The 14502-nt window shown below is 51.0% G+C and overlaps 1 protein-coding gene and 1 long non-coding RNA gene across 2 annotated transcripts; one reads left to right on the top strand and one right to left on the bottom strand.

The window, feature by feature from the left end:
- Positions 1-47: 47 nt before the first annotated feature.
- On the top strand, positions 48-14002 carry KIF22 (kinesin family member 22). The gene is made up of 14 exons (XM_045875310.3): positions 48-144; positions 6352-6547; positions 7867-7994; positions 8085-8239; positions 8463-8672; positions 8754-8984; positions 9123-9276; positions 9388-9523; positions 11383-11551; positions 12074-12242; positions 12636-12703; positions 13403-13615; positions 13721-13780; positions 13868-14002. Exons 1-14 carry the CDS (start codon positions 87-89, stop codon positions 13901-13903), a joined length of 1983 nt encoding a protein of 660 aa, XP_045731266.1. The 5' UTR covers positions 48-86; the 3' UTR covers positions 13904-14002.
- LOC129045829 (uncharacterized) lies at positions 12489-13404 on the bottom strand. The gene is made up of 2 exons (XR_008506118.2): positions 13042-13404; positions 12489-12676 (listed from the first exon to the last, which is right to left on the bottom strand). It is a non-coding gene; the product is annotated as an uncharacterized LOC129045829 (long non-coding RNA).
- Positions 14003-14502: the final 500 nt, after the last annotated feature.

Raw genomic sequence — 14502 nt, 5'->3', positions numbered from 1 at the left:
GAGTAGCCGTGATTGGTGGAGCCCAGGACAGGGGGCGGGGCACCGGGAAATTCGAATGCGAGAGGCGGGCCAACGGAGGGAGTGGAATGGACGCGGGGGGCACGGCGCAGCGGAGGCGACGCGAGATGGCGGCGACGATCTCAGGTATGCGAGCCCGGCCTGGGCGGGGCGCCGAAGTCTGGAGGCTGGTGGGGTAATGCGCCGGAGTCTGGTCCGGGTTCCGCGGGTTGTCGGGGAGAGGCCGAAATGGCGCGGGGGCGGGGAGGGGAAGGTGGGAGTGTGGGAGTCCCGAGCTGGTCAGCCCCCCTCGCTCTTTCCTGCTCACTGTTTCCAGCTCTCCGCGCGGGTCAGTGGACCGTGTTAAGAGCCGGTTCCGACACTAGAGCTTTGTTTGAGCCTAGCGCACTTTTCCTCTGTGAGCTTCAGTTTCTCTGTGGAATGGGGACAGTGACCCCATCTCGGGAGATGACGTGAGTAATCGAGCGAAAAGTAGCCGACACTTAACCGTAAGGACCAAAAGAAAGGAGCTGGATGCGCGTTTGGGGGGAAGGGTTCTGTGTATGACTTACTGTTTGGGTGAGGGGAGATCCCTGGGAGATGCAGGAGGGCAGGCCGAAGTTCAGACCGGCCGCTGCTGGGTGTGAGTTGACAGCCTAAGATGTGCTGAGATCACGCACCAGCGAAATAAGGGAGTGTTTCCTTTCGCTCTAGCCGTGCAAGTCAATGCTATCTTAGGGTTGAAAGGCTCTTGGGACGTTCGGAATCTTGTATGTGAGTATTTGTTTACATATGTCTCTGCTCTCTTCCTGTACACTGAGTTCTGGTCAGTGATTACGGTGGGCACCATAGTAATTGATTTGAGTGTCCTGCCGTTTGTCAGGCCCTGTAGAGAACCAGAGCTATTTAGCAGAATGTCAGACACATGTTGAGCCCTTGCTAGGTGCCAGGCACAGTTGTAAGCACTTTATGGTGAGGAATCATTTCATCATCACACAATGCTGTGAGGTGGTTGGCTGTTATTGTCCCTGTTTTACAGATGAGGAGACTGAGGCTTAGACGGGTTAAATAGCTTGCTCAGAGTTGACACGACTAGTAAATACTGGGGTCTGAATTTGCACTCAGGCAGCCCTACTCTAGATCCCCTGCTCTTAACCGTTATGCCCAAGCACCTGATGTTGTTGCTTTTGGAGCACAACCTCCCCTCCCCTTTCCAAGGCTCACTGTGTCTGGTGCCTAGTAAATACCATAAAAATGCTTGAGTGAATGTTGACCCTTCCCCAAATGAGCTTATAATCTGTTCAAGAGATAATCATATAAATATATAATATCCTGGAAGGCAATGAGAGATATGTATAAACTGCGTTAGAGAGTGCAAAATGTGAAGGCAGACGACTGAGCCCCCAAGTGATTTCTTATTTATGATGTATGAAGAGGCCAATGACGCTGTCTTTGGCTCAGTTTCCTCATGAATAAAAGAAGAGTTAGGGACACCTGGGTGACTCAGTCAGTTGGGCGTCTGCCTTCGGCTCAGGTCATGATCCCAGGGTCTTGGGATCGAGTCCTGCATCCGCCTCCTTGTTCAGTGGGGAGCCTGCTTCTCCCTCTCCCTCTGCCTGCTGCTCCGCCTGGTTGTGCTCTCTCTCTCTCACCAATAAATAGAATCTTAAAAAAAAAGAAAAAAGGACAGGTGGGGTTTGACGTACCTGAGAACCGTGTCAGGGGAGGTGTCAGGGCAGCAGCTGGGCACTTGGATCCTAAGTTTGAGAGCGAGCTCTAGTTTGGAGGTGTGGATTAGGAGTCATCAGCTTTAAGATAGTGATTAAAGCCAAGAAAGCCGGGGACCATGCCCATGAAATGAATCAGAGTATAGTTCTCGACGAGGGGCGATTTTGTTCCCCGTGGAGTCATTTGTAATATCTGGGGACTTTTTTGGTTGTTATAGGTATGGGGGGGGCTGTGGCCCACGGAATGCTACCGGCATATGTGTGCTAAACAGCCTACAACACACCGGACAGCCGTATTACAAAGAATTGTCCAGCCCAAGATAATAGTGCCAAAGTTGAGCAACCCTGTGCTAGAGAGAGGATAGAAGGAGCCTAGGAAAAACATTTAAGACTGGCAGAAACTTAGACGGGGTGAGCAGAGAGCTGTTTCCCTCAGCTCTCTGGCATGGAAGCTCTCTGGCATGGAAGCATTTCTCAACGGAAAGCACATCAAGGGTGTTGGATCTTGCTGGGAAGTCAAATAGGATGGGGGTCGGCGTGTCTACTGGATTTAGCAGTAAGGAGGTCATTGGTGACCCTGCAGAATGGTGAGGGCGGAAGTGAGCTGATACTTGGAGGGGTGAGTAGCAAGAGTGAAGGAAGGTGGGCGCCTGGGTGGCTCAGTTGGTTAAGCGACTGCCTTCGCTCAGGTCATGATCCTGGAGTCCCTGGATCGAGTCCCGCATCGGGCTTCCTGCTCGGCAGGGAGTCTGCTTCGCCTCTGACCCTATCCCCTCTCAGGTGTTCTCTCTCTCTCATTCTCTCTCTCTCAAATAAATAAAAATAAAATCTTAAAAAAAAAAAAAAAGTGAAGGAAGGTAGTAACAATAGCTAACATTTACTGAGCCCCTGCCGCCAGCCACTGAGCCAAACATTGTATGTACATTCTTTCTGTGGCTCCTCACAATCTTACGAGGGTAGATACTGTTACAAAGAGAAACTGAGGCTCAGAGAGGTTAAGAAGGCTTCCCAAGGTCACACAGCTGGTAGGTGGAACTTGTCTCTGACTCCAAGGCCCATGGGGTTGCATACAAAAAGGAGGGGCCGAGGAGGACTGGGAGGCCATATAATGAACTTTGGAGTTAGACCTTCATTGGAAGCTCTGTCACATCGCTTCTCGGCCTTTTGGCTAAGATCAAGTGTGGAAGCTCTGTCACTAGCAGCTGTTGATCACAGGCAAGTTAGCCAACCTCTCTATACTGAGGCTTCCACATTTGGAAAATGAAGGATGAATACCAGATAAAACACTGAGCTTTTACCGATGTGCCAAATGCACATTCTGAGCACTTTTACATCAATTCTTTATTTACTGCCTTAACAACCCAGTGAGGACGTATTTTTATTTATTCCCATTTTACAGGTGTGGAAATTGAGGCACAGGAATAGACCATCATTTCCCCCAGTTTATTCAGTTAGTTGTAAGTGGCAGAGCTGGGATTTGAACCCAGGCCATCTTACCTTGAGTAATGAACCTACTCACTGTATGCCAGTTACTGCGTTGGCATTTTACATGTTACTTCTTTTGATCTCATTAAGCCTTTCCAAGGCCCACCTCACCCCATTTTATAGACAAAGAAACCGGGGCACATGGATGTTAAGTCATTTGCCCAAGGTCACAATCCAATAAGCATTAGAGCTGGAATTTAAATTCAGCTGTCTGACATGAGTCTACACTCTTTCTACATTACCATAGATTTCCCCTTCCCCCTTAAACTTCCTTAGATGCATCTGTATCTGCCCTCTCTCTCTCTGCCCCTACACACATTTTTGACAAGTCCGTGCACCTTAATTTTCTCACCTGCATGGTTACGTCTGCAGGTTTCTATTGACTTGCTACTCACATTCAGGATTCATGAAGATCAAGTGAAAACTCGATGCCCAAGTGCCTTGTAAACCATAACTTGGAATTACTGGCTTCGTTTGTCAGATGAAGGAGCAGAGGCCCAGTTATTGTAGGCCATCTGCTTATGGGTATGCCTTACTATGTGTAAAATTCTCAGCAGGGGTCATCTTGTCCACCTTTTTGTCTTGCTGTTTCTGCGTTGGCCACATACCAGCCTTTTGCCTTATATGAGGCCTATGGTCCTGACGACTAGCTGCTACCACTAGCAAATGGGGAGAGTCAGAGCTGCCAAGAACTTTCCCAGGTTGTATGTAATAGGCAATATGGCATCCTCATTGAAAGCAGATTTTTGGAGGCCAAGAGATCTAGGTTAGAATTCTGCTGTTAGGGGCACCTAACACTCGGTTGAGTGTCCAACTCTTGGTTTTGGCCCAGGCCGAGATCTCACGGTTGTGGATCGTGTCCTGCTTTGGGCTCTGTGCTTAGTGCGGAGTCTGCTTCAGATTCTTTCTCCCGCTCCCTCCCGCTCACTCATTCTCTCTCTCTCTCTCAAGTGAATAAGTAAAAAATCTTTTTTTTTTTTTTTAAAGATTTTATTTATTTATTTGACAGAGAGAGACACAGTGAGAGAGGGAACACAGCAGGGGGAGTGGGAGAGGGAGAAGCAGGCCTCGCATGGAGCAGGGAGCCCGATGTGGGGCTCGATCCCAGGACCCTGGGATTATGACCTGAGCCAAAGGCATACGCCCAATGACTGAGCCACCCAGGCACCCCAAATAAATAAAATATCTTAAAAAAAAAAAATTCTGCTGTTAGCTGTGAGCTACAGTGTGGTATCCTCCAACATAAAATAGAGAAATACCCTCCTAAGATATTTTTCAGCTCATTCAGTCTCACGAAAATAAAGAGACTTGTTGTTAAATTTTTATTTATTTTTTTGACTAATCCCTACACCCAGTGTGGGGCTTGAACTTGTGACCCCAAGATCAAGAGTTGCATGTTCTACTGACTGAGCCCGCCAGGTGCCCCAAACAGACTTTTTTATAAAAGTTTTATCTTTGGGGCGCCTGGGTGGCTCGGTCGTTAAGCGTCTGCCTTCAGCTCAGGTCATGATCCTGGGGTCCTGGGATCGAGCCCCGCATCGGGCTCCCCGCTCTGCGGGAAGCCTGCTTCTCCCTCTCCCACTCCCCCTGCTTGTGTTTCCTCTCTCGCTGTGTCTCTGTCAAATAAATAAATAAAATCTTAAAAAAAAAAGTTTTATCTTGTGTTTTCTGATAAAATATTCAAAATCTTTTTTTTTTAATGACTTAGATTTAATTATTGGAAGCAAACCAAACAAAGCTTACACTAGAGAAGGATTGCATGTTACTGCCTTTTGCACACTGAGCTGGGACAAAAGGGACTGGGGGCTGCCTCTCAACCTTACTCCCTTGAAACGAAGATGTCCACAGTGTTATTTATTTATTTATTTTTAATGCAAACATTACAGCATTACATAACTGGGTAACATAGAAAAGAAACCTACATAATCCCCATCAAGAGAAAACAATCATTAACAGTTTTGTGTGTATACACACTTAAACATGTAAGTATGTGTTGTAAACCTCAGGTAAGAAATAGAAGCACAGAAAAGTCAGGCAGTTCATGGACTGGTTTTGGGTGGGGGCAAATGTCAACTCTTTTAATCCTTACAACAACCCCGGAAGATGCTGGTCTACAATACCTTTGCAATCCAAAGCGTGTCCCACCAGCAGCATCCACATCATCTGGCAGTTAGTTAGAAATGCAGAATACTAAAAAAAAGCTCAGGCATCATTCCAGGCACTGAAGCAAAATCTGCATTTTTTTTTTTTAATGTAAAGATTTTTATTTATTTGTGTGTGAGAGAGAGAGCACAAGCAGGGAAAGTGGCAGGCAGAGGGAGAAGCAGGCTCCCTGTTGAGCAAGGAACCCGATGTGGGACTTGATCTCAGGACCCTGAGATCATGACCTGAGCGGAAGGCAGATGTTTAATCGACTGAGCCACGCAGGCGTCCCGAAATCTGCATTTTAACAAGATCTTCCAGGTCATTGGTGTAAACCTGACAATCTTCACCCCACTGGACCTACTTGTAGAGCAAGGAAGGAACTGGGGCCAAGCTTAGGGACACCCACAATACAGCCAGGGTGGAAGGAGTTTCCCTGAAATGAGCTGGGGGCCTCTGACCCTCCCAGGGTGTCCCCTTGGACCTCAGCCTCCACTTCCAATCCATCTTCCCTGCCCCTCTGTCAAGGGTATGAGGGTCTCTAATCTACTTAAGATGCTGGGGTTTTGTTTTGTTTTTAGGCTCTGCTTATTCTTTTGAGGAGCAAAAGGACAAAGTGTGGGCTCTGAAACAAGATGTAATGGGCACAGGCCCCAGGTATAACATACTGAGGTGCTCAGAAGAGCTGCCGCACGTCCATGAGCTTCCTCATTGGTAAAATGGCATGAGTAGAACCTACCTCAAGGACACCGTGAAGATTAAAGTATGCCTGACATGTAGTCGGTGCTTAATAAATGTTAATGTTTGCTAAGTACATGATATGGTTTGCAGTCCCCGACCTGTATATAATCTCTTTCCTCCAATCTCTGACCGTCCTCCGGGCAAGCTGCTATTCATCCTTCAGAGCTCAGCTGTATCAAGTAGCTCTTCCTGCAAGGCTCCTACTGTTACCTCTGTGCTACCACCGTATTTCATGCCTCAAAACTTACCTTCTCTCTAGGAGCTGGTCGCTGTCGGCTAAGCAAGGTGGGGGCTGGCCGGCGCCCGCCTCCAGCTCGAGTAAGGGTGGCTGTGCGGCTGCGGCCATTTGTGGATGGGACAGATGGAGCAGGTGATCCCCCTTGTGTGCGGGGCCTGGACAGCTGTTCCCTAGAGATTGCCAACTGGAGGAATCACCAGGAGACTCTCAAATACCAGTAAGGTTCAGGCCACTCTGCCCTCCCGCCCCTCTCCTCTTGCCTAGGCCTGCTCACATTAGCACTGCCCACATGGTTTCTCAGATGTGCCTCTTCAGGATCCTTGCTCCTTCCTTAGCATAGCTTTGTTCCTCACACCTTCATTTGGTCTTTCAGAAACCTTCCTGGGTGCCCACTGTGACAGGTCGTCTGTAAGATACTTGGGGGAAGGCTGAAGGCTGAACCCAACACGGTACTGTTCACAGTCTCATGGGGGAAATAGGCACAAAGATGGGAAGGGGAAGGAGTAGCAAAGGTGAGCAGGGAAGCCCCAACTAGGGTCAGGGGAGGTGTGGGAAGGGTTGGAGGAACACAGACCAGCCAGCCAACCCAGGCTGCAGGTGGGTGGTGTGAGAGAAGACCATCCAGATTTGGGGACAGAACTCAAAGGTGCAGCTACTTTAAAACCCCATCGGAGATCAGACTCCTTGGCCTGTCATTCGAGGCTGGGGGGTGGCAAACTACGGCCTGCAGGTCAAATCTGGCCAGGAGTCTTTTTTGTACTAAAAGCTCTAGTGGAACAATCATTCATTTACATACTGTCTATGGTTGCTTTCCGACTGTAATGATGGAGGTGAATAGCTGCACAAGGAATCCTATGGCTCACCAGGCCTAAAATATTTACTCTCTGGCTCTTTACAGAAAATCTTTAACAACCTCATTCTAGGCCCTTGGCAGTTTGACTTGTTTCTTTCCAGCCTCATTCCCCCAACACAATCCCCTTAAAACACTCATCTCTGCTGTGGCCTCAGCCGCGGCTTCTCTGGAGTGCGGAGAATGGACCGCAGGTGTGTGGAGTCTCATCTCGTCATCGGCAGCATCCTCTGCTCCGTTCTGGTGTACAGATACTACTTTTCACGTGTACCGTGTCGGGGAAAAAGATCAGGAAGCCTTGCCCTTTCACACCATGCCTTGTCTGGTGGCTAGTTTTGATACTCGGAATATCTTTCTTTTCTCTCTCTGGCAAAATCCTCTTTCTTCAAGCAGAATCAGTTACTCTTTCTAGTGTGTCCTCCTCTTCTTTTCCTGAATCACAGAAAAGTATAGGTATCTTTCTGTCCCACCAGACTACAGAACTGCCCAGAGCAGGGTATCAGACTCATCTCTGTATTCCTAACACCAGTACGGGGACTGGGGCAGAACAGGTGTTCATTGGATGCTTTCTGAGGTCTTTATGCAAGAAAAGCGATAGAGACTCTTAAATCCGAGGCCAGTATTATTACCCTCTAAATCTGGGGGAGGATGGAGCCCTCCACTGATTCCTTTTTTCCTGCCTGCAGGTTTGATGCCTTCTATGGGGAGAAGAGCTCTCAGCAGGACATCTATGCAGGATCAGTGCAGCCCATCCTAAGGCACTTGCTGGAAGGACAGAATGCCAGTGTGCTTGCTTATGGGCCCACGGGGGCAGGTGAGGGAGCCAGATAGGGAACAGCTATGGGTCCGAGAGGGCTCAAGAGTGGGGAGGAAGATCTCACAGTGATCTTCACTCTTTCCCCAGGGAAGACGCACACAATGCTGGGCAGCCCAGAACAACCTGGAGTGATTCCCCGGGCTCTCATGGACCTCCTACAGCTCACAAGGGAGGAGGGCGGTGAGGGCCGGCCATGGGCTCTCTCTGTCACTATGTCCTACTTAGAGATCTACCAGGAAAAGGTGAGGCCCCACTCTGGTTGGGAAGGGGAGAGACAAAGGGCAAACAAAATAAGATCCAGTTCTTGACCGTGAAGCTCTGCCCTAGCAAGGAGGCAAGAGCTGGACAGACAGAGGTCGGGGGAGCAGATGGTATACCTCGGACAGTCCAGCAGAGGAGACTGATGCCCCGGAAGTAAGCAGCCTGTGTCTGGAGAACTGGCCCTACCTCTCCCTGCTCCAACAGGTATTAGACCTCTTGGACCCTGCATCAGGAGACCTGGTGATCCGAGAAGACTGTCGGGGAAACATCCTGATTCCGGGCCTCACACAGAAGCCCATCACTAGCTTTGCTGATTTTGAGCGGCACTTCCTGCCAGCCAGTAGAAATCGGACTGTAGGAGCCACCCGGCTCAACCAGCGCTCCTCCCGCAGTCATGCTGTGCTCCTGGTTAAGGTGAGGCCTGCTGATGGGGGGAGGAGCCGGGAAGCCCCTAGAGGCTGAACTAAGCTTGGGGGCCCTTGCTCTTAACCCCAGGTGGATCAGCGGGAACGTCTGGCCCCATTTCGCCAGCGGGAGGGTAAACTCTACCTGATTGACTTGGCTGGCTCCGAGGACAACCGGCGCACGGGTAACAAGGGTCTGCGGCTGAAGGAAAGCGGAGCCATCAACTCCTCCCTCTTTGTACTGGGCAAGGTGGTGGATGCGCTGAACCAGGGCCTCCCTCGTGTGCCTTACCGGGACAGCAAGCTCACTCGCCTGTTGCAGGTCAGGCCACCCATCTCAGGATGAAAAGGGGCTGGAGAAGGAGGTTCTCCGGTGTGCCGGGAGGCTGGGGAACCGCAGTCGAGGAATGGAAACGTGAGGCTTCTGATCTGCCTATCCTGCCCAATCCCCATCCCTCAGGATTCTCTGGGTGGCTCAGCCCACAGCATCCTCATTGCCAACATTGCTCCTGAGAGACGCTTCTACTTAGATACAGTCTCTGCACTCAACTTTGCTGCCAGGTCCAAGGAGGTGATCAACCGACCTTTTACCAATGAGAGTCTGCAGCTTCGTGGTGAGGACTGGGGTTGGCCAGAGTGCAAAGGGCAGATCTGGACAACTGGAGAGAGTGCTGAAGCTGCCTAGCATCAGCACAGAGGCTGACCCGCCCCCACATCTTTCCTAGTCTTGGCACCCGTTAAACTGTCCCAGAAAGAACTGCTAGGCCCGTCAGAGGCAAAGAGAGCCCGCGGCCCTGAAGAAGAGGAGATTGGGAGTCCTGAGCCCCCAGCAGCTCCAGCCTCCGCCTCCCAGGAACTCAGGTGAGCAGATGGGGAGGGGCTTGGGTAATGTCCCCTTTGCTGTCGTGTCTGGGTTAAGTGCAGAGAGTAGTGGGTTTAGCCTGTCAGATCTTTGAGCTGCAAATTTGTTCCTCTCTCATCGAATTCACCCCAAATCCTACTCTACTGAATTCACTGGAAGTGCTAAGCTTAATCTCTAGCCCTGGTGCTGCTGCCCAGGGCCTTGAAGGAAGCCTCCTCCTTGAGTTCCTAGCCCCTCCCTTTTCATTTTACAACCCTTTTAGGCAGTCAGCAGAACCTCGCATTTGGGGGCAGGTGTTTCAAGGATGAGCACTTTAACTTCTGGCTCAAGGAGTAATCTGGATCAGGTCTTTCAGGTCTAGAGGATAAGAGCAAAGCAGAGATAAGAGATGAAGAGCTCTGTCTCCCTGAGACCTCTCAGTGTGTGCATTAGAGTCCAGCATCTCCATGACTCTATAAGGAGCCTGTTGCTGTCCTAACTTTGCTTCTAACCTCATTCCAAAGTCTCTAAACTAAGTCCCTTCTGTGTGTGCAGCCTCTCTCTCTCTGGTTCTGATAATCCCATCTCATGGCCCAGGATGCATGAATCCTTAGGTCACTGCTATTTAGTGGTCTTGCTTTCTATGTCTGGCCACCGGGCCCCCCCTAATTCTAGGGAGCCAGCTGCAGTTTTACTTTTGCCCGATTTCTACCCAAGCCCAAAAAAAGCCTTTCTAAACTGTGTAAATCTGAAGACCAGTGAACAGAGGTGACCTGAGGAGATCAAGGATTAGTACATACTCTGCCCCGGGCGGTGGGGGAACGACACTGCTGGAGTTGAGGATGAATGGCATACAGGAAAGGGTGTTTGCTTAGAACTCCATCTCAATCTTGTCCTTCTCAAGCTGTCAGCAGTCCCTTCTCCTATGTGCATAAGCTCAGAGAAACATACGCCCCGCACATGTGTGTTACATGTAAATAGGCAAAGTCTCTGCCAGACAGGCACCCTGGGTAAGCTCAGAGATGGGGTATGTCAGACCTAGTCAGATCCTGACCTCAGGTGGCTCAGGTTTCAGGAAGGGAAAGAAGAGAAGAACATCAGTAGATGATGCAGGGTAGGTAGGACAGGGTGTGGTAAGGAAGGAGTTGCTGCTTCTGTGAGAGCCAGGAAGGACTGACCTCTAGTGTTCACCCATATTTTATGATCCTGCTCTTCCTAGGCACTTGCACACAAGGAACAGGGCAGTCACTGTCCTTGAAGAGCTAGTTCACAGTATAGGAAGGAAGATACAGTCAAGTTGGGGTTCATGGGAAAGGTGGTATCAAGTTGACTTTCCAGATGGAAGAAACAAATGTTAGGCATTGTCATGCTCAGATTAAGTCAGGACTCAGCTCCAAGAGGCCTTTCCTACTGTCCGTGGGAAGGCGGCTTGGCATTTGAGGTCCTCAGTGGCTTTCAAAGCCCTGCTGAAAATGACCTCTGTGAATCTTTCCCCATCTGCTCTTCCAAAGAAACCAGCACACAACCCTTGCTTTCACCTTCTCACAGTCTCTGCCTTTCCGTTCAGACTGTGAGTGCCTACAGGGCAGGGCGGGGCAGTGCCTGAACACTTGGAACTCAGGTGCACATGAAGTGCTTGTTCTCATCGGATCTCCTGGCATTCCTGAGAGGTCACCTGGGCAAGTAGTGATGGATCTGCATTCACCTGATGAAGCACTGCACCCGGAGAGTCTGGTTGACTTGCTCAGGGTTGCCCAGCAAGTTAACACCAGAGTCTGGAACCACAGAATACAACTGAAGGCATCATGAGGGGAATCCTGCTGCTGTGGAGAGGGTGATAAGAGAAGGACTAGGTGCGGAGTAACCTTTGTCTGCTCAGTCCCCTACAGAAGCTAAGTAGCATGGACCCCGCTGTGCTGGAGCGCCTCCTAAGCTTGGACCGTCTGCTGGGCTCCCAGGCGAGCCAGGGGACCCATGGGCTAAACACCCCAAGGCGAGAGCGGATGGTGCTCATGAAAACAATGGAGGAAAAGGATTTGGAGATTGAGGTCAGTGTTGGGGAAGTGGGGCCTGGGATTCCTACTGGCCTTGAGAAGCAATCTGAGCATCTTCAGATAGGGAAAGACACCGGAAGCTGGACCAGCATCCAGTTTTTACCTAACACCGGAATCCCTGTTCTGTGGCTGGTGCTTAAATGTCCTTAATGTGGCTGGACTTTGAAAAATGATTGAGGTCAGCTTTGAGGAGGTGGGGGGGGAGGGTGGAAATCCAGGTGAAAGGAACAAATGTAAGACCTTGTCATTTCCTAAAACCCAAATTAAGCTAGGACTTTCTGCCTGAATAGTCCCTTTCCTTCAGCGTTTCACAAAGGGGCCTGTTCCACCTCTGAGCAGTCCCGATCATGAGAAAGCCCCTAATTATGCTCCAGTTGTCTCCCGGTAGCTTCTCTCCTTGTTCCTCACCCTGCCAGGTAGGGCCTCAGAGCCCTGCACTCACTTTCCTAACCCACCTCCTTCATGCTGCCTGAAAGTTTGTTCTGGGTCACATGTCTCTCTGATCCTTTCCAACAGAGGCTTAAGATGAAGCAAAAAGAACTGGAAGCCAAGGTTCTGGCCCAGGAGGCTGTGGACCCAAAGGATAAAGAGAACTCGTCTCCCACAATTCTCCGACCGCTTGCCCGCCGCACAGTCACCGTAGCGAAGCCCCTCAAAAAGGCTGTGGTGATGCCCCTACAACTGAGTAAGTTCAGCTGTGGGGGCCAGGAGGGCCCACATGACAGATCCTGGAAAGGTGGGAGGTGTTCAGAGCAGCTTTCATCATGTCACTCATGTGCTCCCACCATATTGCAACCCCAGGGAGGGGGTGGTGGTGAGGACGGTCTGAAATAGAGCTCGGGTGTCTGTGATCAGGCACTTAGTACGGTGGGGGCCGACTGACCTGGGCAGGACTGATTACCGTGCAATAACAGGTGAGACTACTTGCAAATACAGTTGTAAGAAAGGTCATATGGAAACAACGAAAGAAGAGGTTCACTTGGGCTGGAGGGGAACCGGGGAATCATAAATAGAACCAAGTGAGGGCGGGTGAAAAGTAGCCTCTGCCATGATTCCGGTTCACAAATGTTGCCTTCAGTTCAGGAGCAGGCGGCGTCCCCAAGTGCTGAGATCCATATCCTGAAGAAGAAAGGCCGGAAGAGAAAGGTGAGAGCAGCTGATGCTTGAGCTCCATCTGGAGCAGAGAAGTAAGGGTAGTGAGCACTGATGGGAAGAGCACTAGCCATGGAGTTAAAACACCAGCTATTTACAAGTTGCCTACCCTCTGAATGTGGAGATACCTCACAGGGCATTTAGGATGAAATGCAGTATGTACCTAGCAGAGAGGGTATCCATCACCTGTTACTTCCCTTTCTTTCTTGTGGCTCTCACCCTCAGCTACTACGTACAGTATGTAGCCTGAGTCCCACTCCACAAACTTAAGAGCCCACTTTGGGAAACATGACCTAAGCACTCAAGAAATGAAACAACACTGGAAGAATTACCTAAAAACTGATGATGTGGTGGGGCGTGGCTGTCATTTATTCTTCTGTGTGCCTTCCTAGGAGTCAAAGAGAGCTTATTCATTCCTTTTTAGAGATGAGACAAATTTAAGTTCATTAACTCATTTGATCTTCACAACAACTACTACCACTCTTTCACAAGTCGGGTAAAATGAGAGTCAGCCCAGAGAGTGACTCGAGACAAGGGTTTTTGGACAGACACTTGAGGGAAAGAGAGGCTAGGGAGGGCGGGGAGGTAGCTGCTGTTAGGCTCCTATCCTTGGCAGAGGAGTCTAATGCAGTTTGCTGCCACCGGCTGAATAGCAAACTCTGTTTCTGTCACTCACCTCCCCCTGCCTCATAGCTGGAGTCCCTGGATGCCTCAGAGCCAGAGGAGAAGGCTGAGGACTGCTGGGAGCTACAGATCAGCCCGGAGCTACTGGCCCATGGGCGCCAAAAGATACTAGATCTGCTGAACGAAGGCTCTGCCCGGGATCTGCGCAGCCTGCAGCGCATTGGCCAAAAGAAGGCCCAGCTCATCGTGGGCTGGAGGGAGCTCCACGGCCCCTTTAGCCAGGTAATGGCCCAGGGAGGGCGGCCCTGGAATGGACTGGGGGGGGGGGGCGGGAGGGGAGAAGCGTGATACCCCAGAGGCCCCTTCCCATCATTGCCGTCCCACCAGGTGGAGGACCTGGAACGCGTGGAGGGCATATCCGGGAAACAGATGGAGTCATTCCTGAAGGTGAGCCCACCGCTTGGCCCCCTCCTCTCCGGCCTGTGCCCTGCCCCCAGCTTTAATGCTGCTCTCCCCTTCCGTCCTGTGTTGCAGGCGAACATCCTGGGTCTCGCCGCGAGCCAGCGCTGAGGCCCCTCCTGACTGCCAGCTCCTTTCCTCACTGTGCCTTTTTTTTTTTTTTTAATCCTCATATAACTGCGTGTCGTGTAAATACAATTTTTACTCCGATGTTTCAGCCTGATTCTTGGGACTGCGGGGGCGGGGCCGGGGGTATAATTGCCCTTGGGATGGGCCACAAGCTCCTCCGCGTAACTTCTTTCGGCGCCATCTTTGGGAAAGGCAGGCAGGAATGAAGCAGGGCAGGATTGTAAATAAACCGCTGCAGTGGGGGGGGGGGGAAGGACGGTGGCCGAAAGGAAACAAAAAAGTACCGCGAAAGCCCAAGGACGACGACCGTTAGGCGGGCGCGCGCTTCGAGTTTAGCCCCGCCCCATCCGTACCCCCGGCGCGCGCTCCCCTGTTCTCCCGCTCAGCAACGACAGCGGTTTTATGCGCGTGCGCGCGAAATAACGGCCGCTGGCGGAGGGAGGAGGGGGGTGGAATCTTTGAAGGGGGGGGAAGAGAGAAGCCGCCCTGTCTCCCGCGCGCCCACCACCTGCGCCATCGTCAGCCAATCAGCGGCCGTCTCAGGGGTCTCGCGCTTGGGGCGACTCGGGCTGCTGGGTGGC

The sequence above is a fragment of the Mirounga angustirostris genome, unplaced genomic scaffold (assembly GCF_029215605.1).
Source record: "Mirounga angustirostris isolate CCGP_5_RB_7025 unplaced genomic scaffold, mMirAng1.0.hap1 SCAF_5, whole genome shotgun sequence".
In the NCBI taxonomy this organism is placed as follows: domain Eukaryota; kingdom Metazoa; phylum Chordata; class Mammalia; order Carnivora; family Phocidae; genus Mirounga; species Mirounga angustirostris.
The sequence above is the reverse complement of the archived record's forward strand: the minus strand, read 5'-3'. Positions and strand labels throughout refer to the sequence as shown.